Source organism: Corvus hawaiiensis, chromosome 5 (genome assembly GCF_020740725.1).
Source record: "Corvus hawaiiensis isolate bCorHaw1 chromosome 5, bCorHaw1.pri.cur, whole genome shotgun sequence".
Classification (NCBI taxonomy): Eukaryota; Metazoa; Chordata; class Aves; order Passeriformes; family Corvidae; genus Corvus; species Corvus hawaiiensis.
The window spans coordinates 2,225,109-2,252,051 of NC_063217.1; the positions used below are offsets into that span (position 1 = coordinate 2,225,109).

Genomic DNA, 26,943 nt, shown 5'->3' on the forward strand with positions numbered 1-26,943 from the left:
CCGCTCCCTCCCTCTGTTTACAGCCAACACGGTGCCGCCCGTGTCACCGGTGTCACCTTCGCTGCCGGTGTCACCTTCGCTGCCGGTGCCGCCCGTGTCACCGGTGTCACCTTCGCTGCCGGTGTCACCTTTGCGGCCGGTGCCGCCGGTGTCGCCGGTGTCACCTTCGCTGCCGGTGTCACCTTCGCTGCCGGTGTCACCCTTGCTGCCGATGCCGCCGGTGTCGCCGGTGTCACCTTTGCTGCCGGTGTCACCTTTGCTGCCGGTGCCGCCGGTGTCGCGGGCGGGGCCGCCGCGGGCGGGCGGGACCGGCGGGGGCCGGGCCGAGGTGACAAAACCGGGGCCTGCTGCCGTGTCCTGCCCGGCGGGACCGGGACCGGGACCGTGACGGGGACAGGGACAGGGCCATGGCCGCCACCAAGGTGACAGCAGCCGTGACAGAGCTGGCGGCCGCCCGCGAGCACGGGCTGGCCGTGACCCGCGACTTCCAGAGCAACCCCCGGCTGAGTGAGTGGGGGACACCGGGGGGACACCGAGGGGACACCGACGGGAGGACACCGAGGGGGGAGCCCCGGGAAGGGGGCGGGACACCCCTCTGTCCCCGAGCAGGGCGGTGGCGGTGGCAGGGACGAGTGGGTGACACCGGGCAGGGGTGGCGGAGTGGGTGGCACTGGGTTAGGAAGGGACAGGGGGGTGGCACTGGGACAGGCAGGGGTGACAGGGACGAGTGGGTGGCACCGGGCAGGGGTGGCGGGGTGGGTGGCACTGGGTTAGGAAGGGACAGGGGGGTGGCACTGGGACAGGCAGGGGTGACAGGGACGAGTGGGTGGCACCGGGCAGGGGTGGCGGGGTGGGTGGCACTGGGTTAGGAAGGGACAGGGGGGTGGCACTGGGACAGGCAGGGGTGACAGGCACGGGTGGGTGGCACCGGGTCAGGAAGGGATGGCAGGGATGGGTGAAGGGGTGACACTGGCTCACGAGGGGACAGCTGGGTGGCACTGGGGCAGGCAGGGTGGCCACGTGTGTCTCTCGGGGGGACACGGGGACAGCGTGGGGCTGCGGGGGTGTCCCCTCCTGGGGACCGCACCCACAAGGACCGGGGAAGGTGTCCCGACCCTGGGGACACCTGTGGGACGCACCTATGGCTGTGGTGACACCCCAGAGATGCCGGGGTGCCCCGGCTGTCCCTTCCCGCTGTGTCCCCATCCCACGGCGACATCGGGACGCCTGGCACCGTGCCAGCGCCACACCGGGGTGCGCCAGCCCCCCGTCACCTTGTCCCCAAGCCCCCGCTGGCACCAAGGGCGACCTTTGTGCCTTCGCCGCCGGGAGTTTGGAAGTCACCTCCTCGGGATGTCACCTCCCGCCGTCCCCAACCGGGTGGCTCCGGGTTGGCACGGTCCCTGCCGAGCCCAGCTGGCCCTGCCCGGCCACCCCGCCGTGTTTGCTGTCAACAGCGGCCACCCGCGGGTCACTCGTGCTCGGGTCACCCGGCAGAGCGCCAGCCCTTGGCTCGGGTGCCACCCGCGTGTCCCTTTGCCGGGCAAAACCGCCCCGATTTCGTCCCGCCGGCCGCGTTTGTCCCCTCCAGGGTCGCGTTTGTCCCCTCCAGGGCCGCGTTTGTCCCCCCAGCTCTGCCCGGCCGAACCCCCGGCACCGCCAGCCAGGAGGGGACAAAGTCCTGCCCGCGGTGTGTCCCTGTCACCCAGGTGGGACAGCTGGAGGAGGGGGGGACAGGAGGGTCCCCGCGCCCCAAAATGTGGAGGGGACAGCGGAGGTGGCAGGAAGGGCCCAGGAAGGTGGGACAGAGGGGGGGAGCTGGCGGTGACATTCGGGGGGGTCTGGACACCCCCTGAGTATGGGGAAGTGTGGGGCTGAGGGCGCCTGAGCTCGTGGGGGTGCAGAGTGCCCCCAGTTTGGGGTCCCAGTTTAGGTTCCAAGTTTAGGTTCCCAGCGTGGGGTCCCAGTGTGGAGTGCCAGTTTGGGGTCCCAGTGTGGGGTTCCAGTTCGGGGTCCCAGTGTGGGGTCCCAGTTTAGGGTCCAAGCGTGGGGGTCCCAGTATGGAGTGCCAGTTCGGGGGTCCCAATGTGGGGTTTCAGTTTGGGGTCCCAGTTTAGGGTCCAAGCGTGGAGTTCCAGTTCGGGGTCCCAGAGTGGGGTCCCAGTTTGGGGTCCCAGTTCGGGGTCCCAGTTTAGGGTCCCTATTTAGGGTCCCAGTGTGGGGTCCCAGTTCGGGGTCCCAGTTTAGAGTCCCTATTTAGGGTCCCAGTGTGGGGTCCCAGTTTAGGATCTCATCTTGGAGTTTGGGACACAGAAAACAGCAGAGGACGATCCCGGGACACTCCCAACCCTTGGCCACCCCACCCTGCCAGTTGGACAGGAATGGGGCAGCTGTCACCCCACAATCCCACCACCCTCCACCCCACAAGAAACCCCCCATCCCTCCACCCTTCCTCTTGGCTCCCTTTCCTTTAGGATCCAGCCCTGGAATCCCCATCCCCTCACCTCCCACCCCCCTCCAGCCCTGTTTTGTCTGCCACGGCGAGCCCGGCGATTGAATTTCCCTATTTTTTCCCCCTTTTTTTATTTCCCCCCCCCCCCCCCCCCCCTCTCCTCGTTGCCTTCACGCTTGGCTGGGGCCGCCTTTCTTCGGCTGCCCTCACATGACTGTGCAGGTGTGGATGGGAACCGCCGGGCCCTAATTAGTGGCATAGAGTGTGACCCCCCGCCGGGCTTTTCACGGCCCCTGCCGGCCTGGGACAGGCCCGTGGGGTTGACAGCGCGGCACAAAGTGACACAGGGCACAATGGGCAGGTTGAGGAGGCGGCCAGAGGGGTGTGGGTAGGGGGAAGGAAGCGGTCACTTAGGGATTGTCGGAAAAATCCCAGGGTGGGTTTAGGGTTGAGAGGGATTTGGAGGCGGGAGTTGCTGGCGCCTTCTGGGAATTGGGATTGAAATTGGGCGTTCCTGGAGTCCTAAAATGCCAGCCTGGGTTGGGTTGGGTTGGGTTGGGAAAGGACCTTAAATCCCACCCAGTGCCACCCTGTGCCATGGCAAGGACACTTCCCGCTGTCCCAGGTTGCTCCAAGCCCCGTCCGAGCCGGCCTTGGACACTTCCAGGGATCCAGGGGACGCATCCAGCCCCGTGCAGAGCCCTGTGCCCGCACCCGCTGCCCCTCCCTGCCCCTGCCCAGCGGTGCCAGGGGCGGGGTCCCCACCCTGTGCCCGCCAGGTGGGAGCTGGGGGACACCGGGGACCCTCCCTGTGCCCCAGGGTGGCTCAGGATCGGCTCTGGACCTGCTGGGACAGCCCTGCCCCCCCCCGGCTTTGCTCCGGGACAGAGGATTTGGGCGATTTGGGGGCTGTTTATCCGTCCTGCTTCCCGTCTCTGCTCCAGCTGTGTCCCGATCTGGAATTCGGGGCAGGGCTTGGGCATCACTCGCTGCACAGAGGCCGAGGTGACACCACGGGGGGAAGGCTTCCACTGCCAGACGGGATTTTGGGAAGCAGTTCCTGGCTGTGACGGTGGTGAAGGGCTGGGATGGAATTCCCAGAGAAGCCGTGGCTGCCCCTGGATCCCTGGCAGCGTCGGATGGGAGCTGGATCCACCTGAGCTGGTGGAACGGGACGATCCTTAACGTCCCTCCCCACCCCAACCACTCCACAACCCCAAACCCCCCCCGCCCAGGGTGGCCGCTCCCACCCTCGGGAGGTGACATCGGATCCCCGCCGCAATTTGGAGCCGAGCCCTACGGGCCGGGGGGCTGGGAGGGGCCGGGGGGCTGCGGAGGGCAGGGCGGGCGAGCGGGAGCAATTAGCGGCGGGTGGAGCCGGGTCGGGTCCCCTTTGTCACCGGGGGCCGCGGTCCCCCCCGCCCGGCGGGTCAGCGGTGCGTGAGTGTCAGCGCTAACGGAGATTGCATCTGACAGCAGCTGTGAATTTGGGGCTGGGGGTGTGCAAAGGCCACGTTGAAAGACTTTTCCTTCCCCCTCGGCCCCTCTGCCCCCGCCCCCGTCCCCCCCCGGCCGTGCCCCCGGCCGGCCGCCGCAGCCCACCCAGCCCGCGGCTCCTGCGGCGCGGCTCAACGGCTTCATTATGGCAGTCGGGGCTTTCCGGTGCTCCCCCTGCGCTGCTCGGCCTTCCTCCTCCTCCTCCTCCTCCTCCTCTTCTTCTCCTCCTCTTCTTCTCCTCCTCTTCCTCTCCTCCTCTTCCTCTCCTCCTCCGTCTCTTCTTTTTCCTCTTCCTTTCCTTTCTCCTGCTCCTTCTTCCTCTTCTTCTCGTCTTTCTTCACCTCCTCCTCCTCCTCCTCCTCCTCCTCTTCTTCTTCTCCTCCTCCTCCTCTTCTTCTCCTCCTCCTCCTCCTCTTCTCGTCCTCCTCCTCCTCCCCTTCTTCTTGTTCTCCTCCTCATCCTTCTCCTCCTTTTCTTCTCCTTCTCCTCCGTCTCTTCTTTTTCCTCTTCCTTTCCTTTCTCCTCCTCATTCTTCCTCCTCGTCTTTCTTCACCTCCTCCACCTCCACCTCCTCCTCCTCTTCTTCTCCTCCTCCTCCTCTTCTTCTTGTTCTCCTCCTCATCCTTCTCCTCCTCTTCCTCTCCTTCTCCCTCTCTTCTTTCTCCTCTTCCTTTCCTTTCTCCTCCCCCTTCTTCCTCCTCTTCTTTCTTCACCTCCTCCACCTCCACCTCCTCCTCCTCCTCCTCTTCTTCTCCTCCTCCTCCTCTTCCTCTCCTCCTCCGTCTCTTCTTTTTCCTCTTCCTTTCCTTTCTCCTGCTCCTTCTTCCTCTTCTTCTCGTCTTTCTTCACCTCCTCCTCCTCCTCCTCTTCTCCTCCTTCTCCTCTTCTCCTCCTCCTCCTCTTCTCCTCCTCCTCCTCCTCTTCTTCTTGTTCTTCTCCTCATCCTTCTCCTCCTCTTCTTCTCCTCCTCCTCCTCCTCTTATCCTTGTTCTTCTCTTCATCCTTCTCCTCCTCTTCCTCTCCTTCTCCTCCCTCTCTTCTTTTTCCTCTTCCTTTCCTTTCTCCTCCTCCTTCTTCCTCTTCTTCTCGTCTTTCTTCACCCCCTCCACCTCCTCCTCCTTCATCATCGTCTTCTTTTTCCCCTCTTCCTCCTCTTCTTCTCCTTCTCCTCTTCTTGTTCTCCTCCTCTTCCTCATCCTTCCCCTCGTCCTTCTCTTCTTCTTCTCCTCCTCCTCCGTCTCCTCCTCTTCCTCGTCCTTCCCTTCCTCCTCCTCCTCCTTCTTCCTCTTCTCCTTCTCTTTCTCGTCTTTCTTCACCTCTTCCACCTCTTCCTCCTCCCTCGTCTTCTTCTTTTTCTCCTCTTCCTCCTCTTCTTCTTCCCCTCTTTCATGTCCTTCTCCTCCTCCTCCTCTTCTTCATCTTCTCCTCCTCCTCCTCTTCTTCTTTCTCTTCTTCTCCTGCTTCTTCTCTCTCACCTCCTCTTCCTCCTCTTCTCTCCTCGTTCCTCTCTTCCTCCTCGTTCTCATCCTGTTCCACCTTCCGCTCCTTCTTTTTCTTCTTCCTCTTCTCCTCTACCTCCTCCACCTTCTCTTCTTCTCCTCCTTCTTCTCCTGCTCCTCCTCATTCCTCTTCTCTTCCTCCTCCTTCTTATTTTTCTCCTTCTTTTTCTTCTCCTCCTCCTCATCCTCATCATCCTCCTTCTCCTCCTCCTCATCCTCCTTCTCCTCCTCCTCCTCCTCCTCACTCCCCATCCCGCCCCCCTTTCTGGGCTGTCCCTTGGCGTTGCTGTCGTGGTTTCCTTCTCTGTCGCAACAGAACATCCCAGAGCCAGGCATGGATGAGAGGCTGGAATGAGCCCTGGCAGTGTCCAAGGCCAGGCTGGACAGGGCTTGGAGCAACCTGGGATGGTGGAAGGAGTCCCTGGGTGGCACTGGATGGGTTTAAGTCCCCTTCCAACCCAAACCATTCCATGATGTCCAGAGGCCCCTGTCCACCTCCACCATGCCAGGACTGGGTGCAGGGAGGGAGGGATGGATGGATGGAGGGATGGAGGGACGGAGGGATGGATGGATGGATGGATGGATGGATGGAGGGATGGATGGATGGATGGAGGGATGGATGGATGGAGGGATGGATGGAGGGATGGATGGAGGGATGGATGGAGGGAGGGAGGGATGGATGGAGGGAGGGATGAATGGAGGGAGGGATGGATGGAGGGAGGGATGGATGGATGGATGGAGGGATGGATGGATGGATGGATGGATGAAGGATGGATGGATGGAGGATGGGTGGATGAAGGATGGATGAAGAATGGATGGAGGATGGATCCATGGAGGGATGGATGGATGGATGGATGGATGGATGGATGGATGGAGGGATGGATGGAGGGATGGATGGATGGAGGGATGGATGGATGGATGGATGGATGGATGGATGGATGGATGGATGGATGGATGGAGGGATGGATGGAGGGATGGATGGAGGGAGGGAGGGATGGAGGGATGGATGGATGGATGGATGGATGGATGGATGGATGGAGGGATGGATGGAGGGATGGATGGAGGGAGGGAGGGATGGAGGGATGGATGGATGGATGGATGGATGGATGGATGGATGGATGGATGAAGGATGGACGGAGGATGGGTGGATGAAGGATGGATGAAGAATGGATGGAGGATGGATCCATGGAGGGATGGATGGATGGATGGATGGATGAAGGATGGATGGAGGGATGAAGGATGGACGGAGGATGGATGGATGAAGGATGGATGAAGGATGGACGGAGGATGGATGGATGGATCCATGGAGGGAGGGATGGATGAAGGATGGATGACGGATGGATGAAGGATGGACGGAGGATGGATGGATGGATCCATGGAGGGAGGGATGGATGAAGGATGGATGACGGATGGATGAAGGATGGACGGAGGATGGATGGATGGATCCATGGAGGGAGGGATGGATGAAGGATGGATGATGGATGGATGAAGGATGGACGGAGGATGGATGGATGGATCCATGGAGGGAGGGATGGATGAAGGATGGATGAAGGATGGATGAAGGATGGACGGAGGATGGATGGATGGATGAAGGATGGATGAAGGATGGATGATGCCTCATCCATTTCCATCACCCAAGAGCTCGGCCAGTGTTCGGGTGTCACCCCACGGGACACCAGTGGTGCTGCCAGAGGCTCCCATATTCCCAGTGGGAAGAGCCATCCCGGTGGAGCCAGAGGAAAGCCAGGAGTGTCCCCAAGGCGTGGCAGCCACCGGGACCAAGCTGGACACCCCCGTACCGGGAGAAGGGACACTCCCAATGTCCCTGTCCCACGTGGGTGGCTCTGGGGCTGCCGAGGGGGTTTGGGAGAGAAGAAAAGATCCCAGGAACTCCTGCCAGGAGAAGGGAAGGTGGAGGGGTTGGGAAGGGAGCGGGAATGGGAATAAAAGGCCGGATGGTCACTTTGGGAAGGAAGAAGACAAAAATCAGGGAGGGGGTTCCCGTTGTGCCAGCCCCTCCAGAGGCTGAATGGGTGAGCAGCAGGAACCAGCGTTAATTGGGGGAGGCAGAGAAGGCTAATTAGCTAATTAGCTCTTGGAGTGGGGCTGGGAGAACCTCGTGGGGCTCAGCAAGGCCAAGGGTGGGAGAAGCTGGGATGGGGCACAAATCCAGGATTGGGAGCAGCCCTGGGAGAAGGCAGTGGGAAAGGAGGAATTCTGCCCCTCTGCCCCGCTCAGGTGAGGCCCCACCTGTGGAGCTGCTCCAGCTCCTGGATCCCAACTCCTGGAGGACGTGGAGCTGCTGGAGAGAGTCCAGAGGAGGTTCTGGAGCTGCTCTGGATCAGGCTGGGAGAGCTGGGAATGTTGCCCTGGAGAAGGGAAGGAGCCAGGGAGAGCTGCGAGCCCCTTGCAGGGCCTAAAGGGGCTCCAGGAGAGCTGCAGAGGGACTGGGGCCAAGGCCTGGAGGGCCAGGAGGCAGGGAATGGCTTCCCAGTGGGAAAGGGGAGCTTGGGCTGGGATGTTGGGAAGGAATTGCTGGCTGGGAGGGTGGGGAGGGGCTGGGCTGGAATTGCCAGAGCAGCTGGGGCTGCCCCTGGATCCCTGGGAATGTCCAAGGCCAGGTTGGGATGGACTTGGATCCACCTGGGACAGTGGGATGTGTCCCTGGGATGGAATTCATGGGCTTTAAGGTCCTTCCCAACCCAAACCAGCCTGGAATTCTGTGATCCCATCGCAGAAATATCCGGCATCACTGGCACTGCCCGTGCTGTGCCCTGGGTGAGGGAAGGCGACACCGAGGGTCCCCTTGTGCCATGGGGGTGACCCCAGAGTGCCCTGTGGGGTGTCCAGGGATTGGGCTGTGTCCAGCAAGGAGAAACAGGACCCATCCCCAGAAATGAAGTCCCTGGGGCTGTCGCAGCCGGGGGACAATGCCACTATCCCCACGGGGACATCCAGGCCGCGGCAAGGCCGGGACCCCATCCCCACAGGCGGTGGGAGAGAGGCGGGAGCCCTCCAGCTGGCCCGGCCTCTCCAATCCTATTAGGATCAGGTGGGAATCCCAAACCGCGGTGTGGGAGAGGGGGCAGGGGATGAAAGGGCCCGGCGCGGTCAGCGGGGCCGGGGCGGCGTTCGCGGTTTGACACATCCTGGGATGATCAAGGCACGGCTTAGAGCCGGATCAGTTCCCCCACACCTGCACCCGCCGGGAGCCCATCCCAATGCCGGCGTTCCCGGCCCCAGGAACACAATCCCAGTGTTCCTGGCATTCCCGGGAGCTGATCCCAGCCCCGGCGTTCCCAGGAGTTGATCCCAATCCCGGCGCTCCCTGGAGCCGATCCCAATCCCGGCGTTCCCAGGAGTTGATCCCAATCCCGGCATTCCGGGAGTTGAGCCCAATCCCGGCGTTCCCAGGAGTTGATCCCAATCCCAGTGTTCCTGGCATTCCCGGGAGCCGATCCCAATCCCGGCGCTCCCTGGAGCCGATCCCAATCCCGGCGTTCCCAGGAGTTGATCCCAATCCCGGCGTTCCTGGGAGCCGATCCCAATTTAATTTTAAATTAACAGAGAGGGATTTGGGTGGGATGTTGGGAAGGAATTGCTGGCTGGGAGGGTGGGGAGGGGCTGGGCTGGAATTCCCAGAGCAGCTGGGGCTGCCCCTGGATCTCTGGGAATGCCCAAGGCCAGGCTGGACACTGGGGCTTGGATCCACCTGGGATAGTGGGAGGTGTCCAGGGAACTTTCCCTGGTGCTGCCGGGAGGGACAAGGGGACACTTTCCTGCTGGCTCTGGTGGCATTCCCAGCTGTGACATCCCTGCCGGGCACCTGAGGACACCTCCAGAAGGTGACACAGTCCCTGGGCAATCCCTGGAAGCCACCAGGGAGTGACATTTCCCGCAGGACGGAAGCTCCGCGTGTCCAGTTTGGCCACCACTGGTCACTTGGGGGTGTCACTGGGACAGGGAATGGGACAGAGGAAGGGACAGGATTTGGGGCTGGGACCCCCCCGGGGGGCTGTGACACTGACGGTGTCCCCTCCCCCAGCCTACAGGACCGTGTGTGGTGTCAACGGGCCACTGGTGGTGCTGGACAACGTCAAGGTAGGACCCTGGCTGGGTGACAAGGGGACAGCTCGGCGGGGTCACCTGGGGCTGTGTGGGGACCCCAGTGCTGAGGGTGCAACGGGGACAGTGTGTCCCCCGTCCCCTGCCGCCTGTCCTCTGTCCCTTCTCCTCTGTCCCCTGAGCTGTCCCATGTCCCATCCCTCCTGTCCCCTGGGATGTCCCCCGGGCTGTCCCCTCCTCTCTGGGGTCCGAGCTCCCTCCTCTGGACGCGGTCGGCAGCAGAGCCCTGTCCCACCCACCTGCGCGCGCGGGTGGCGTGTCCCCGTGTCCGTGTGTCCCCGTGTCCCCGTGTCCGTGTGTCCCCGTGTCCCCATGTCCGTATGTCCGCGTGTCCCCGTGTCCCCGTGTCCGTGTGTCCGCGTGTCCGTGTGTCCCCGTGTCCGTGTGTCCCGTGTCCGTATGTCCCCGTGTCCGCGTGTCCCCATGTCCGCATGTCCGCGTGTCCCCGTGTCCGCGTGTCCCCATGTCCGCGTGTCCCCATGTCCGCATGTCCGCGTGTCCCCGTGTCCGCGTGTCCCCATGTCCGTGTGTCCCCGTGTCCGTATGTCCCCGTGTCCGTATGTCCCCGTGTCCGCGTGTCCCCGTGTCCGTATGTCCCCGTGTCCGTGTGTCCCCGTGTCCCCGTGTCCGCGTGTCCCGTGTCCGTGTGTCCCCGTGTCCCCGTGTCCGTGTGTCCCCGTGTCCGTATGTCCCCGTGTCCCCGTGTCCCCGTGTCCCCATATCCGTGTGTCCGCGTGTCCCGTGTCCGTATGTCCCCGTGTCCGCATGTCCCGTGTCCGCGTGTCCCGTGTCCGTGTGTCCCCGTGTCCATATGTCCCCGTGTCCGCGTGTCCCCGTGTCCGTGTGTCCCCGTGTCCGTATGTCCCCGTGTCCCCGTGTCTGCGTGTCCCCGTGTCCGCGTGTCCCCGTGTCCGTATGTCCGTGTGTCCCCGTGTCCGTGTGTCCCCGTGTCCGTATATCCCCGTGTCCGTGTGTCCCGTGTCCCTGTGTCCGTGTGTCCCCGTGTCCATATGTCCCCGTGTCCGCGTGTCCCCGTGTCCGTGTGTCCGTGTGTCCCGTGTCCGTGTGTCCCCCTGTCCGTATGTCCCCGTGTGCCCGTGTCCGCGTGTCCCCGTGTCCGTGTGTCCCGTGTCCGCGTGTCCCCGTGTCCGCGTGTCCCGTGTCCGTATGTCCCCGTGTCCCCGTGTCCGTATGTCCGCGTGTCCCCGTGTCCGTATGTCCGCGTGTCCCCGTGTCCGCGTGTCCCCGTGTCCCCGTGTCCGCGTGTCCCCGTGTCCGCGTGTCCCCGTGTCCGTGTGTCCCCGTGTCCCCGTGTCCCCGTGTCCTCGTGTCCCCGCGCGAGTGGCGTCTGCGCCGACACTGGGGGACACTGGGGGACACTGGGGACCTTCTGTGGGACTCGTGTGGGCTCGGTTCGGGCACCCTGTTCCCCATGTCCCGTGTCCCTGCCCGAGCTCATTCTCTGTCCCCCGTGTCCTTGTGCCCTGTCCCGCCTGTGTCCCTACCCAAGCTCTGGCTCCTGTCCCTTGTCCCCTGTCCCCTTTCCTGTCCCCCCCGTGTCCCTGCCCAAGCTCTGGCTCCTGTCCCTTGTCCCCTGTCCCCTTTCCTGTCCCCCCTGTGTCCCTGCCCAAGCTCTGGCTCCTGTCCCTTGTCCCCTGTCCCACACCCTCTGTCCCCTTTCCCAGCTCCATCCCCTGTCCCTGTGTCCCTGGCCAAGCTCTGGCTCCTGTCCCCGTGTCCCGTGCACCTGCCTGAGCTCTGTCCCCTGTCCAGTCCTGTCCCTTGTCCCCTGTCCCCTGCCCAGCCCTGTCCCTTGCGCCCCTGCCCAAGCCCTGTCCCCTGTCCCCTCGAGCTCCAGCTCCCCCAGGGACCCTGCTCTGAGCGGGGCCACCCCACAAACCCCGTGTCCCCTCACCCCTTGGTGTCACTCTCCCTGTCCCGGCTCTCCTGGGTGGGCTCGGGCTACCTGGGGGACCCCCCCGGGGGGCTTTGTCCCTCGGTGTCGCGTTTCCATGGCCGCTGTCACGCCGGGAATTAATCAGCTCAGTTAAAGAGCCGGCCCGTGGCGGGCGTTCCCTCGGCTATGCCGCCCTTTATCCAAAGGTTTTTCCAGAGGAATTAAAGTCCAAAGTTCACGGCGCTGGAGCCGGGAATGAGGAGGAGGAGGAGGAGGAGAGCCCTGAGCGTGCCGGGCAGGAGCGACATCGGCCACTGTCCCCAGAGCACGATGTGTCCCCTCAGCCAAGGGGCGGCACGAAAGTGCCCTCCGTGCGCCCCGGGGTGTCCCCATGAGTGCCACTCGTGCCCGTGGCCTCTGCCTTGGAGGTGGTGGCAGCCCTGGCTGTGAGAGCGTTTGTTGTCACCTACTTGGGAATGTCCCCAATATCGGGGGAAATCCCCTCGATGTCGGGGAAACTGAGGCACGGAGCAGTGCCACAGCCCGGGCCCGCCTCCAGGATGGGACAGCGACAGGGACAAGGCAGCGCCATCCCCCCGCCACCCCATTGCTGCCCAGTGTCCCCGTCCCCCGTCAGCGTTTGGTGGCTTCAGGACCAAAGGAGGGGAAACTGAGGCAGCACCAGCGGAGCAGGCGGGGCTGGGGGGACAGGGGCGGGCTGGGGGGACAGAGGGGACAGTGCCACCCCATTGCCCGTGTCCCTGTCCCCACAGTTCGCCCAGTACGCCGAGATCGTGAACTTCACGCTGCCCAACGGCACCACCCGCAGCGGGCAGGTGCTGGAGGTCATGGGCTCCAAGGCCATCGTCCAGGTGAGCGCGGCGACACGGGGACAGGGGGACACGGGGACACGCGGGGACTGCGCGGCCCGGGGCCCTGTCCCGGGACATTGTCCCCCTCCGGTGGTGGCTGTCGGGCTCGTGTCCCAGTGCTCTGAAGAGGCAGTACTGGTGTCCCGGGATGGGCAGTGTCCTGGGACGTGGTGTCCTGGGATGGTCAGTGTCCTGGTACAGGTAGTGGTGTCCTGGGATGGTCAGAGGTGTCCCGGCATGGGCAGTGTCCTGGGACAAGTGGAGTTCTGGGATGGGCAGTGTCCTGGGACAAATGACCTGGGAGATGTAGTGGTGTCCTGGGATGGGCAGGGGTGTCCTGGGATGGTCAAGGGTGTCCTGGGATGGTCGGGGGCGTCCTGGGATGGTCAGGGGCGTCCTGGGATGGTCAGGGGTGTCCTGGGATGGTCGGGGTGTACCGGGATGGTCGGGGGTGTCCCGGGATTGTCGGGGGTGTCCCGGGATGGTCGGAGCTGTCCTGGGATGGTCAGAGGCGTCCTGGGACAAACAGTATCCCGGGATGGACAGGGGTGTCCTGGGACAGGCAGTGTCCTGGGATGGTCAGGAGTGTCCTGGGATGGTCAGGGGTGTCCCGGGATGGTCAGGGGTGTCCTGGGATGGCCGGGAGTGTCCTGGAATGGTCGGAGGTGTCCCGGCATGATCAGGGGTGTCCTGGGAAGGTCAGGAGTGTCCTGGGATGGTCAGGGGTGTCCTGGGACGGTCAGAGGCGTCCTGGGACAGACAGTATCCCGGGATGGTCAGGGGTGTCCTGGGATGGTCAGGGGTGTCCTGGGACAGGCAGTGTCCTGGGATGGTCAGGGGTGTCCCGGGATGGTCAGGGGTGTCCCGGGATGGTCAGGGGTGTCCTGGGACAGGCAGTGTCCTGGGATGGTCAGGGGTGTCCCGGGATGGTCAGGGGTGTCCTGGGACAGGCGGTGTCCTGGGATGGTCAAGGGTGTCCTGGGACGGTCAGGAGTGTCCTGGGACAGTCGGGGGTGTCCTGGGCCAGGCGGCGTCCCCATGCCTCACCCCCATAACCCCCACACTGACCCCCCTTCCTCCACCGCAGCAGGAAAACCCCGCTGCCACCACCCCCCGAAAGCCACCAGCCAGCAGTGGTGTCCCCAAACCCGCGAGCCCTGGGGCTCTTTGGGGTCACTCCGCCTAATTCGCCCAGATCCCTCCCCAAATCTCCCCCGCCGGGGCTCGGGGGGGGCCGCGCAGCTGCCCAAAATCGCCGCCCTAAAGCCACCTGCGCCTCCGGGATGCCCTTTTAATCCTATTAGGGAGTCAGGCTCGGGAGGAGGGGGAAAAGGGGGGAAAAAAGGGATAAAAGGGGAGAAAATGAGGGTTTTGCAGCCGCAGCGTGGTTGGGGGTGACCTGCGGCCCCCGCAGCCACCTGGGGGGCTCTGGCTGTCACCTGTCACCATCTCCAGCTCCCCCCGTTCTCCCAGGGGCCACCCGGCGCTAATTAAAGCAGCGATCCGGGGGTAATTAACACAATTATTATCCTGATCAAAAGGCCTCCGGCTTCCCCCTCCCTCAAAAAAAAAAAAAAATCCCCCCTCCCCCAAAGCCTCTCCGGAGGGGTTTTCTTAAGCCCAAACCCTGTCCCCTCCCCGGGGCGGGGTTTGGGGTGAGCGCGGCTCGAGTCACCCCCTCACACACACGCACCCCCTCCTAATTAATCCCCGCTAATTGCTCCCGCGCCCGGCCCGTGCCCCCGGGCACCCCGCAGGTGTTTGAGGGCACATCTGGCATCGATGCCAAGGCGACATCCTGCGAGTTCACGGGGGACATCCTGCGCACGCCGGTGTCCGAGGACATGCTGGGTGAGGACAGGGCCGCAGCTCGGGGCGAGGAAATTTGGGGCGGGGGGTGGTTTGGGTTAGGGTTTGGGTCTGAGAACGTCCCTGTGTCACATCACAGCTGTGACTGTCACCTCAGACAGGGCTGGAGCCCTCCCCGCGTCCTCTCTGCATAGTTATCCCAGGAAAAAACGCTTGGGATGGGCTGGGAAAGGATTCGGGGTGAGGTGGCACCTCATGCCTGGAGGTGTCACCCCATTGATCCCTGTAGGTGACATCCCACCCCTGGAGGTGTCACCTCATCCCTGCAAGCATCACCCCATCCCTTGGAAGTGACATCCCACCCGTGGAGGTGTCACCCCATCCCTGAAAGTGTCCCAGGCCAGACTGGACAAGGCTTGGAGCCACGTGGGCTAGTGGTGTCCCCATGGCAGGGGGTGACATCGATGGGATTTAAGGTCCCTTCCCAAACCACTCTGGGATCCATCCCGGATCTGTGACACCCCCCTGTCCCCTCAGGTCCCCCAGCCCGGTGCTGGCAGCCCCCCACGACCCCTCAGAGCCCTCCCCACCCCCCGTCGGTCACGGCCGCTCCCCGCGGTCACTCGGGGTCGCGCCGGGGGGTGACCCTGTCCCTGCGCTGACCCTCTGGCCCACGGCGGGGGCCGCGCGTCCTCCTCGATCCCATCGCGGCGCGGATGGATCCCGATCCCACAAAGGGCAGCGCAAAGGGCAGGGGGCGGGCGGAGTCCCCTCGCTGTCGCCCCCACCGCCGAGCTCGATGTCCCCCGGGAGCCGCCGGTGCCCGGCGAGCGCCGTGGCCGCTGACCTTTCATGCTCGGCGCTCGGCGCTGCCATCACCCTGATGCGCTGTGACACCGCGGACGTGTCCCCGCACCGGGGGAATGTCCCATGGGGGGACAGCAGGAGCGGGGAGGCGACGGGGGTGGGTTCAGGGAAGCGTGGCTTTGTCGCGATCGATGCCACCGCGGCTCCGAGGCGGTCGATGAGGCTGAGAGGGAGCGGTGAGGCCGAGTCCCCTCCCTGGGGATGGTTTGGGGGGGTTTGGGGTTGCTCCATCTGTGCAGGAGATGGAGAGTGCAAGGGGGAGGAGATTGGGGACATGGGGACAGGGTGTGGGGACATGGGGACACGGGGATAGGATGATGGGGGTGATGGGGACAGGAGGACACGGGGACAGGGTGATGGGGACACGGGGACAGGGTGATGGGGATGATGGGGATGATGGGGATGATGGGGACACGGGGACAGGGTGATGGGGGTGATGGGGATGATGGGGACACGGGGACAGGGTGATGGGGATGATGGGGATGATGGGGACAGGGTGATGGGAGTTATGGGGACACGGGGACATGGGGACAGGGTGATGGGTGTGATGGGGACACGGGGACAGGGTGATGGGAGTTCTGGGGACATGGGGACATGGTGGTGGGAGTTATGGGGACACAGGGACAGGGTGATGGGGTGATGGGGACACAGGGACAGGGTGATGGGAGTTCTGGGGACATGGGGACATGGTGGTGGGAGTTATGGGGACACAGGGACAGGGTGATGGGGTGATGGGGACACAGGGACAGGGTGATGGGAGTTATGGGGACACGGGGACAGGGTGATGGGAGTTATGGGGACATGGGGACACGGTGATGGGGGTGACGGGGACACAGGGACAGGGTGATGGGAGTTATGGGGACACGGGGACAGGGTGATGGGAGTTATGGGGACATGGGGACACGGTGATGGGGGTGACGGGGACACAAGCACAGGGTGATGGGGTGATGGGGACAAGGTCCTGTCCCCATGTGCCAGGATGGGGGGGGTCGGTGCCACCCCCCACCTGGGAGTTGATGACCCCAAGGGGGAGGTGATGGCGGTGCCTGGGGACATGAGGGGGTCTCGGGGGTCTTGTCCCCATGTGCTGGCATCTTGCTGCCACACACAGGGGCTGTGGTGGCACCCAGCCCGCAGGTGACACCTTCTGCCCCACAGCCACACCCCCCCCAGCGCCGGTCCCTGTGTCCCCTCTGGGGGTGGGTGGGGTGTCCCGTGGATGTGCTGGGGACCTGGATCGGGATGGGGACCTGGATCGGGATGGGGACCTGGATCGGGATGGGGACCGTGCCCCAGGGCCATGGGACGGGCAGGTGCCACTCTGGGCTGGTGGCCTCAGGAAGGGATGGTCCCTCTGTCTCCGCAGGCCGGGTGTTCAACGGCTCCGGCAAACCCATCGACAGCGGCCCCGCCGTGATGGCCGAGGACTTCCTGGACATCAACGGTGATGGCTCCGGCTTTGCGGGAATGCGGGAGGGGCTTAGGGATAGTCTGGAATGGGGGGTGATGCTGTGCCCTGATGGCCACAGCGGCTCTGTGGTGTCACCACATCCATCCATCCATCCATCCCTCTGTCCATCCGTCCGTCCGTCCATCCCTCCATCCGTCCATCCCTCCATGCGTCCGTCCATCCATCCGTCCGTCCATCCATCCATCCTTCTGTCCATCCGTCCATCCATCCCTCTGTCCATCCATCCCTCTGTCCTTCCATCCCTCTGTCCTTCCATCCCTCTGTCCTTCCGTCCCTCCGTCCCTCCGTCCCTCCATCCATCCATCCCTCCATCCATCCCTCCATCCATCCCTCCACCCATCCATCCATCCATCCCTCCATCCCTCCCTCCATCCCTCCCTCCATCCATCCCTCCATCCATCCCTCCCTCCATCCATCCATCCCTCCATCCATCCATCCATCCATCCATCCCTCCATCCATCCTTCCATCCCTCCATCCATCCATCCCTCCATCCATCCCTCCATCCATCCCTCCATCCCTCCATCCATCCCTCCATCCATCCATCCATCCCTCCATCCATCCCTCCATCCATCCATCCCTCCATCCATCCATCCCTCCATCCATCCCTCCATCCCTCCATCCATCCATCCCTCCATCCATCCCTCCATCCATCCCTCCATCCATCCATCCATCCCTCCATCCATCCCTCCATCCATCCCTCCATCCCTCCATCCATCCCTCCATCCATCCATCCATCCATCCCTCCATCCTTCCATCCCTCCCTCCCCACTGGGGTGCCCACATGGGTGTCCAGGTGCTGGGACGGTTCCTGTCCCACCCCAGAGCTGCTCCCTGCTCAACTCCCGAAGTTCCTTCCCAATTTTTTGCACCCTCCTTGCATCCGCTTCTAGCCCCATCCCTGGCAGTGTCCAAGGCCAGGCTGGACAGGGCTTGGAGCAACCTGGGATGGTGGAAGGAGTCCCTGGGTGGCACTGGATGGGTTTAAGTCCTCTTCCAACCCAAACCATTCCATGATTCCTCCCTTTCCCTCTCCAGGCCAGCCCATCAACCCCCACGGCCGCATCTATCCCGAGGAGATGATCCAGACCGGGATCTCTCCCATCGACGTCATGAACAGCATCGCCCGCGGCCAGAAAATTCCCATCTTTTCTGCTGCCGGGCTGCCCCACAACGAGGTGGGTGCCCGGGAATTGCGGGAAGAGGAGGATGGAGGGATTTGGGAAGGTCGGATCCCCTCTCCTGGTGTCAGGAAACTGCCGTCAGCTCGTGCCTCAGTTTCCCCATTGGCGCAGCAATCCCTGTGTGCTTTGTGTGGGGGTGTTTGGGCTGATTTGGGGTCCCTAAATCCAGGGATTGTGGGGATCCAGACCCTCCTAATATTCCCACGAGAGTGGCTGTGGCAGAGGGGACAGAGCAGGAGGGGCTGGAAATTCTGGAGGGGGATGGGATGGGAACAAACCCTGACAGGTCAGGAGTGACCACAGGGAGTGACCACAGAGAGTGACCACAGGCAAGGCAGGACACAGCGAGGGGGTGACACCCTGCTGACCCCTGACCTGTGGGGCCGTGCCCCAGTCCCACGGGGGCTGTGGTCACTCTGGGGTGTCCCTGCTGCCACCTCTGTCCCCATCCCTTCGCCCAGATCGCGGCGCAGATCTGCCGCCAGGCCGGGCTGGTGAAGAAATCCAAGGATGTGGTGGATTTCCACGAGGACAACTTCGCCATCGTCTTCGCGGCCATGGGGGTGAGTCGGGGACAGGATGGGACATCCCGGGGGACGCCAGCACTGCCATGTCCCCATATCCCCGCCCCGCTGACCGCGTGTCCCGCAGGTGAACATGGAGACCGCGCGGTTCTTCAAGTCGGACTTCGAGCAGAACGGCTCCATGGAGAACGTGTGCCTGTTCCTCAACCTGGCCAACGACCCCACGTGAGGCACAGCCCGGCTCCTCTTCCTCCTCTTCCTCCTCTTCCTCCTCTTCCTCCTCTTCCTCCTCCTTTCTCCCTCTCCCTCTCTTTTATCCCTCCTTTCTCCTTCCCCACTTCTCCCTCTCCCTTCCTCTCCCCCACCAGGACCCACCCAATCCCACCCCGATCAGTTTGGGGGGAGCTCTCCTGGCTCCATCTGGGGTTCCCCAATGCCCCACCCTATGTGGGGACCCCAAAACTCCGCGAGTCCCCCCTGCTCCCCCCAGTGCCAACCCAGCCCGTGGGGGACCACGATCGATCCCACACCGGGCTGGGCTCCTCTATGCACCCTCCTGGCACCCTCAAACCTGCCCTGCGGGGGTTAATCAGGCTAATTAGGCTAATTCGGGGTGTCCCACAGGATCGAGAGGATCATCACGCCCCGGCTGGCGCTGACCACGGCCGAGTTCCTGGCGTACCAGTGCGAGAAGCACGTGCTGGTCATCCTGACCGACATGAGCTCCTACGCCGAGGCGCTCCGCGAGGTCAGCCCGGGGTGCTCGGGGTGACGAGGGCAGTTGGGGTTCCCTGGGTCCTTGGGGTGTTTGGGGTGCTCGGGGTGACGAGGGCAGTTGGGGTTCCCTGGGTCCTTGGGGTGTTTGGGGTGCTCGGGGTGACGAAGACAGCTGGGGTTCCTGTGGTTTTTGGGGTGTTTGGGGTTTTGGAGGTGTTTGGGGTACCTGGGGTGCTCAGGGTGACGAGGACATCTGGGCTTCCCTGGGTCCTTGCGGGGTTTGGGGTGTTTGGGGTACCTGGGGTGCTCAGGGTGACGATGACAGCTGGGGTTCCCTGGGTCCTTGGGGTGTTTGGGGTGACGAGGACAGCTGGGGCTCCCTTGGGTTCTTGGGGTGTTTGGGGTGCTCGGGGTGACAAGGACAGCTGGGCTTCCCTGGGTTCTTGGGGTTTTTGGGGTGTTTGGGGTTACCTGGGGTGCTCAGGGTGACAAGGACAGCTGGGCTTCCCTGGGTCCTTGCAGTGTTTGGGGTGCTCAGGGTGATGAGGACAGCTGGGCTTCCCTGGGTCCTTGCGGGGTTTGGGGTGCTCAGGGTGACAAGGACAAGTGGGGTTCCCTGGGTTCTTGGAGGGTTTGGGGTGCTCAGGGTGACGAGGACAAGTGGGGTTCCCTGGGTCCTTGGGGTTTTTGGGGTGCTCAGGGTGACGAGGACATCTGGGCTTCCCAGAGTCCTTGGGGTTTTTGGGGTGTTTGGGGTTACCTGGGGTGCTCAGGGTGACAAGGACAGCTGGGGTTCCCAGAGTCCTTGGGGTGTTTGGGGTGACGAGGACAGCTGGGCTTCCCTGGGTCCTTGGAGTTTTTGGGATGTTTGGGGTACCTGGGGTGCTCAGGGTGATGAGGACAGCTGGGCTTCCCTGGGTCCTTGCAGGGTTTGGGGTGCTCAGGGTGACAAGGACAAGTGGGGTTCCCTTGGGTTCTTGGGGTGTTTGGGGTGCTCAGGGTGACGAGGACATCTGGGGTTCCCGTGTTTTTTGGGGTGTTTGGGGTTCCTGGGGAGCTCAGGGTGTTTGGGTTACCCAGTACCCCTGAGGTTCCCCGGTTTCTTGGGGTGTTTGGGGCGCCTGGGGTTGTCCTGGGGTGACAGGGGTGTTTGGAGTACTTGGGATGCTCGGGGTGCCCAGTAGTACCCTTGAGGTTCCCATAGTTCTTGGGGTGTTTGGGGTGCCCGGGGTTTTTGGGGTGTCTGGAGTCCTCAGGATACCTTGCACACCTGGGGTTCCCATGGTTCTCGGGTTTTTAGGGTGCCTGGGGTGTTTGGGGTACCCAGAGCACCCGGGGGTTTTGGGGTTGCCTGGGCTGCTCAGGACACTCGTGGCCCTGGTAACTCTGGGGTTTTTGGGGTGTCTGGAGTCCTCAGGATACCCTGCACACCTGGGGTTCCCGTGGTTTTTGGGGTGTTCGGGGTGTCTGGGATGCCCAGCACACCTGGGGTTTTTGGGGTTGCCTGAGCTGCCCAGGACACTCATGTCCCTCGTGCCTCCCATGGGTTTTGGGGTGTTTGGGGTGCCCTGACCCCCCTCTCCCCAATCCCAAAGGTGTCGGCAGCCAGGGAGGAAGTCCCGGGCCGCCGTGGCTTCCCTGGCTACATGTACACGGACCTGGCCACCATCTACGAGCGCGCCGGGCGCGTGGAGGGCAGGAACGGCTCCATCACCCAGATCCCGATCCTCACCATGCCCAACGACGGTCAGCGGGACACGGCGAGGCCGGGAATACCGGGGGAGGGGATACGGGAATACCGGGAGATCGGGATTTGCCCGCTCCGGGAAATCGCAGGGTTGGCAAATCCCAAATTGCTCTGGTTTAACCGAGTTTTGGGGAGCGCCTTTTGGGGTGGTGACGCTGCTGCGGTGATTTAGGATGTGAGACTTCCCTGTGTCCCCAACCACCCCTCAACACCTCCTGTTTGGGGTCCCCAACTCCAGGACAAGGGGGTGACACCAAGACCTGTCCGAGTCATCCCAACCACCCCTCAACACCTCCTATTTGGGGTCCCCGGCTCCAGGACAAGGGGGTGACACCGAGACCCCTCCAAATCATCCCAACCACCCCTCAACGCCTCCCATTTGGGGTCCCCGGCTCCAGGACAAGGGGGTGACACCGAGACCCCTCCAAATCATCCCAACCACCCCTCAACGCCTCCCATTTGGGGTCCCCGGCTCCAGGACAAGGGGGTGACACCGAGACCCCTCCAAATCATCCCAACCACCCCTCAACGCCTCCCATTTGGGGTCCCCGGCTCCAGGACAAGGGGGTGACACCGAGACCCCTCCAAATCATCCCAACCACCCCTCAACGCCTCCCATTTGGGGTCCCCGGCTCCAGGACAAGGGGGTGACACCGAGACCCCTCCAAATCATCCCAACCACCCCTCAACGCCTCCCATTTGGGGTCCCCGGCTCCAGGACAAGGGGGTGACACCGAGACCCCTCCAAATCATCCCAACCACCCCTCAACACCTCCTGTTTGGGGTCCCTGGCTCCAGGACAAGGGGGTGACACTGAGACCCCTCCAAATCATCCCAACCACCCCTCAACGCCTCCCATTTGGGGTCCCCGGCTCCAGGACAAGGGGGTGACACCGAGACCCTTCCAAATCATCCCAACCACCCCATAACACCTACTGTTTGGGGTCCCCGGCTCCAGGACAGGGGGGTGACACCGAGACCCCTCCGAATCATCCCAACCACCCCTCAACACCTCCTGTTTGGGGTCCCCAGCTCCAGGACAGGGCAGGTGACACCCAGACCCTTCCAAATCATCCCAACCACTCCCAGCACCTCCCGTTTGGGGTCCCCAGCTCCAGGACATGGAGGTGACACCGAGACCCTTCCAAATCATCCCAACCACCCCTCAATGCCTCCTGTTTGGGGTCCCAGCTCCAGGACAGGGAGGGTGACACCAAACCCCCCCTACTGCCCCCAGTGGGGGCTGTGCTGCCCCGGTGACCCCGCAGATGTGACACAGCGATGTCCCACACCCGGCTGAGCTTCCAGCCCCACTCTGGGGGCTCAAAACCCCTTTGTCCTTCTCCCCAGACATCACCCACCCCATCCCCGACCTCACGGGGTTCATCACCGAGGGCCAGATCTACGTGGACCGGCAGCTCCACAACCGCCAGGTTTGATCCCAAACCCCTTCCCAGCTCCAGGGATGGATCCAGGGATGGATCCAGGGATGGATCCGGCACCCACCAGGGCTGGAAACCACCCAGAAGCAGCGGTGTGGGGGTGCTGAGGGTTGGGGTGGGGTCCCACAAGGCCAGCTGGACACTGGGGTGGCTCTCACCCTACAGATTTACCCCCCCATCAACGTTCTGCCGTCCCTGTCGCGGCTGATGAAATCGGCCATCGGAGAGGGAATGACCAGGAAGGACCACGGGGACGTGTCCAACCAGCTGGTGAGAGCCTGGGGACACTCGGGGAGTGGCGTTTGGCACTTCAGAGCCCTCCTGTCCCAACTCCTGGAGGACGTGGAGCTGCTGGAGCAAACCCAGAGCAGGTTCTGGAGCTGCTCCAGGATTCTGGAGCCCCTCTGGATCAGGCTGGGAGAGCTGGGAATGTTCCCCTGGAGAAGGGAAGGATACAGGGAGAGCTCCGAGCCCCAGGAATGGCCAGGGAGTTCCAGACTCTGATTTTTGGGATGATTCAGGATCGGATCCCGTTGAGCTCCACGGGGTCCTCTAAATCCCAGATCCCGGGCTCTGTTTATTGGGATGTGGGGAGAATCCAGGGAAAGTGACAGCTCCCAGGAGTGCTGGGGCTGCCCCACATCCTTGGAAGTGCCCAAGGCCAGGCTGGACATTGGGGTTTGGAGTCAGCTGGGATAGGGGAAGATGTCCCTGCCCATGGGGACATGGATGGGATTCAAAGTCCCTTCCAAGCCAAACCATTCCGGGATTCTGGAGCCCAGCTGGGAGAGCTGGGAATGTTGCCCTGGAGAAGGGAAGGAGCCAGGGAGAGCTGCGAGCCCCTTGCAGGGCCTAAAGGGGCTCCAGGAGAGCTGCAGAGGGACTGGGGCCAAGGCCTGGAGGGCCAGGAGGCAGGGAATGGCTTCCCAGTGGGAAAGGGGAGCTTGGGCTGGGATGTTGGGAAGGAATTGCTGGCTGGGAGGGTGGCGAGGGGCTGGGCTGGAATTGCCAGAGCAGCTGGGGCTGCCCCTGGATCCCTGGGAATGCCCAAGGCCAGGCTGGATGGATTTGGATCCACCTGGGACGGTGGGAGGTGTCTCTGGGTGGCACCGGCCGGGCTGGGGGCTCCGTGCCCATCCCGCTCCATCCCATGGAATCCCGGCATCCCGCAGTACGCCTGCTACGCCATCGGCAAGGACGTGCAGGCCATGAAGGCCGTGGTGGGCGAGGAGGCCCTGTCGGCCGACGACCTCCTCTACCTGGAGTTCCTGCACAAGTTCGAGAAGCATTTCATCTCCCAGGGTGAGCCGCCGGCCCTAAAACGCTGGATTTGGGATCGGGGGGAGCCCCTCCAGCATCCCAAAACCCTTCACCCCGTCCTGCTGCCAGGTCCCTACGAGAACCGGAGCATTTTCGAGTCGCTGGACATCGGCTGGCAGCTCCTACGCATCTTCCCCAAGCAGCTCCTCAAGCGCATCCCGGAGAACGTCCTGGCCGAGTTCTACCCCCGCGAGGGCAAGGCGCCCGAGCAGGGCACGGCCCTGTGACCCCAAATCCCTACAAATCCCCCTTTTCCAGTGGGATCAATGTCCTAAAATCGGCGTAAATCCCTTTATTTTGGTGAATGAACCACCGTGGTCACCAAACCCCTTTTTGGCTCCAGTATTTCCTTCCCCGCCTGTGGAATTCCCACCCCTTGAGCTCCCCAAAACCTCCCAAATCCCTACAAATCCCCCTTTTCCCATGGGATCAATGTCCTAAAATTGGCATAAATCCCTTTATTTTGGTGAATAAACCACCATGGTCACCAAACCCCTTTTTTTGCTCCGATCTTTCCCGCTGTGTCCATGGAATTCCCACCCCTTGAGCTGCAGCTCCCCAGAACCTCCCAAATCCCTACAAATCCCCCTTTTCCAGTGGGATCGATGTCCTAAAATTGGCATAAATCCCTTTATTTTGGTGAATAAACCACCATGGTCACCAAACCCCTTTTTTTGCTCCGATCTTTCCCGCTGTGTCCATGGAATTCCCACCCCTTGAGCTGCAGCTCTCCAAAACCTCCCAAATCCCTACAAATCCCCCTTTTCCAGTGGGATCGATGTCCTAAAATTGGCATAAATCCCTTTATTTTGGTGAATAAACCACCGTGGTCACCAAACCCCTTTTTTCCTCCAGTATTTCCTTCCCCGCCTGTGGAATTCCCACCCCTTGAGCTCCACAAAACCTCCCAAATCCCTACAAATCCCCCTTTTCCCATGGGCTTGGTCTCCTAAAATCAGGAGAAATCCCTTTATTTTGGTGAATAAACCACCGCGGTCACCAAACCCCTTTTTTCCTCTAGTATTTATTCCCTGGCTGTGGAATTCCCACCCTTTGATCTCCCCAGAACCTCCCAAATCCCTACAAATCCCCCTTTTCCAGTGGGATCAATGTCCTAAAATCGGCGTAAATCCCTTTATTTTGGTGAATAAACCACCGCAGCCACCGCACCCCTTTTTTGCTCCAGTATTTCCTTCCCCGCCTGTGGAATTCCCACCCCTTGAGCTCCCCAAAACCTCCCAAATCCCTACAAATCCCCCTTTTCCCATGGGATCAATGTCCTAAAATTGGCATAAATCCCTTTATTTTGGTGAATAAACCACCATGGTCACCAAACCCCTTTTTTTGCTCCGATCTTTCCCGCTGTGTCCATGGAATTCCCACCCCTTGAGCTGCAGCTCCCCAAAACCTCCCAAATCCCTACAAATCCCCCTTTTCCAGTGGGATTGATGTCCTAAAATTGGCATAAATCCCTTTATTTTGGTGAATAAACCACCGTGGTCACCAAACCCCTTTTTTCCTCCAGTATTTCCTTCCCCGCCTGTGGAATTCCCACCCCTTGAGCTCCACAAAACCTCTCAAATCCCTACAAATCCCCCTTTTCCCATGGGCTTGGTCTCCTAAAATCAGGAGAAATCCCTTTATTTTGGTGAATAAACCACCGCGGTCACCAAACCCCTTTTTTCCTCTAGTATTTATTCCCTGGCTGTGGAATTCCCACCCTTTGAGCTCCCCAGAACCTCCCAAATCCCTACAAATCCCCCTTTTCCAGTGGGATCAATGTCCTAAAATCGGCGTAAATCCCTTTATTTTGGTGAATAAACCACCGCAGCCACCACACCCCTTTTTTGCTCCGATCTTTCCCGCTGTGTCCATGGAATTCCCACCCCTTGAGCTGCAGCTCCCCAAAACCTCCCAAATCCCTACAAATCCCCCTTTTCCAGTGGGATCGATGTCCTAAAATTGGCATAAATCCCTTTATTTTGGTGAATAAACCACCGTGGTCACCAAACCCCTTTTTTCCTCCAGTATTTATTCCCTGGCTGTGGAATTCCCACCCCTTGAGCTCCCCAAAACCTCCCAAATCCCTACAAATCCCCCTTTTCCAGTGGGATCGATGTCCTAAAATTGGCATAAATCCCTTTATTTTGGTGAATAAACCACCGTGGTCACCAAACCCCTTTTTTCCTCCAGTATTTCCTTCCCCGCCTGTGGAATTCCCACCCCTTGAGCTCCACAAAACCTCCCAAATCCCTACAAATCCCCCTTTTCCAGTGGGATCAATGTCCTAAAAATCGGCGTAAATCCCTTTATTTTGGTGAATAAACCACCGCAGCCACCACACCCCTTTTTTGCTCCGATCTTTCCCGCTGTGACCATGGAATTCCCAACCCTGGGAACCCCTGGAGCAGCAGCTCCTGCCCCGTGGAAAAATCCCAACACCCCACAGCGGGTTTCGCTTCCCCCCTGTGGGATCGGGGCGCTCGGAGCCCTGGGGGGAGGGAGGAGGGAGGGAGGGGAAAGGGGGATGGTTTCACTTCCCCGCAGGGCGGGAGGACGAGGAGGCAGCGGCGGGGAGAGGGCGGCGGCACCCCCAGATCTCAGGGGTTTGGGGGGGCTCCGGGCATGGCCTGGGCTGGGGACGGAGTCGGGGGACACCTCACGGGTAAGGGGGGAAAACTCCTGGGGGATTTTTGGGGGGGGTCACCAGTGGGGTTTGGGGGTTGGGATTTGGGGTTGGAAGGAGTGAAACCAGCCCGGCATTGGGTCTGGGGGTTGGGGGGGTTCCTTCTGGGGTCCCGAGGGAAAAGGGGTGGGATTGGGATTCCAGAGCGCTTTCCCCAGCGGATCAGGGATTGTGGGAAGGGTCCGGGAGCCGCTTGGGGGGAGCTGGGGGACCCCCCAAACCCCAAACTACCGGGAACACTTGGGGAATGGGGGATGTCCCCAATCCCCTATCGGGGACCGCGCCGGGGACTGCCCTGTCCCCCCTTGTCACCCCCGGTGTCCCCAAACTGCTGCTCCGGGTCCCCGCAGCCCTCCTGGAGTCCGGGAGCAGCGAGGAGGAGGAGGAGGAGGAGGAGGAGGAGGATGAAGAGGCAGCTGCTGGACAGGTGTCACTTCCAGGCTCGTTTCCCATTGGATTTCCCCCCTCCCTGATCCCATAAATCGGGGGGATGAAGGGGGGCGGGGGGGGAGGGGGGTGACACGGGCACAGCGTCCCCAGCGCTGGCAGTGTCCCGGTGGCTCGGGGGTCGCCGATGGAATGGTCTGCCAGTGCCAACGGAATGCCAATGGAATGCCCTGCCAGTGCCAGGCCGATGGAATTCCACGCCGGTGGAATGCCCGTGCCAATGGAAGTCTGTGCCAATGGAATTCCATCCCAAGGAAATTCCATGCCAAGGCCATTCCATGCCAAGGCCATTCCATGCCAAGGAAATTCCATCCCAATGGAATTCCATCCCAAGGGAATTCCATCCCAAGGGCCATTCCATCCCAAGGCCATCCCAAGGCCATTCCATG

General features: G+C 62.2%; 1 protein-coding gene and 1 long non-coding RNA gene across 3 annotated transcripts; one reads left to right on the forward strand and one right to left on the reverse strand.

Annotated features, from left to right (window-relative positions):
* The first annotated feature begins 341 nt into the window (after positions 1-341).
* ATP6V1B1 (ATPase H+ transporting V1 subunit B1) lies at positions 342-23,908 on the forward strand. The gene is made up of 14 exons (XM_048304354.1): positions 342-507; positions 9,494-9,549; positions 12,244-12,342; positions 14,100-14,193; positions 16,385-16,462; positions 17,526-17,665; positions 18,133-18,234; positions 18,323-18,420; positions 18,820-18,943; positions 20,508-20,658; positions 22,010-22,092; positions 22,267-22,371; positions 23,274-23,403; positions 23,491-23,908. The coding sequence occupies exons 1-14, from the start codon at positions 408-410 to the stop codon at positions 23,646-23,648; spliced, it is 1,518 nt and encodes a 505-aa protein (XP_048160311.1). The 5' UTR covers positions 342-407; the 3' UTR covers positions 23,649-23,908.
* A 743-nt stretch (positions 23,909-24,651) lies between these two features.
* Positions 24,652-25,992, reverse strand: LOC125326842. Of its 2 annotated transcripts, XR_007204027.1 has the most exons (3): positions 25,813-25,992; positions 25,161-25,309; positions 24,652-24,995 (listed from the first exon to the last, which is right to left on the reverse strand). It is a non-coding gene; the product is annotated as an uncharacterized LOC125326842 (long non-coding RNA). The 2 variants fall into 2 exon arrangements; XR_007204026.1 differs by lacking the exon at positions 24,652-24,995 and having other exon boundaries at positions 25,050-25,309.
* Between the last annotated feature and the right edge of the window lie 951 nt (positions 25,993-26,943).

What these genes read in the sequence shown, in the direction of transcription:
- ATP6V1B1 (XM_048304354.1), top strand. Translation starts at nt 408, where the DNA reads ATGGCCGCCACCAAGGTGACAGCAGCCGTGACAGAGCTGGCGGCCGCC. An exon ending in TGGTGCTGGACAACGTCAAG is followed by an intron (nt 9,550 to 12,243) that starts GTAGGACCCTGG and finishes CTGTCCCCACAG; the next exon opens with TTCGCCCAGTACGCCGAGAT. An exon ending in GGGACGTGTCCAACCAGCTG is followed by an intron (nt 22,372 to 23,273) that starts GTGAGAGCCTGG and finishes GGCATCCCGCAG; the next exon opens with TACGCCTGCTACGCCATCGG.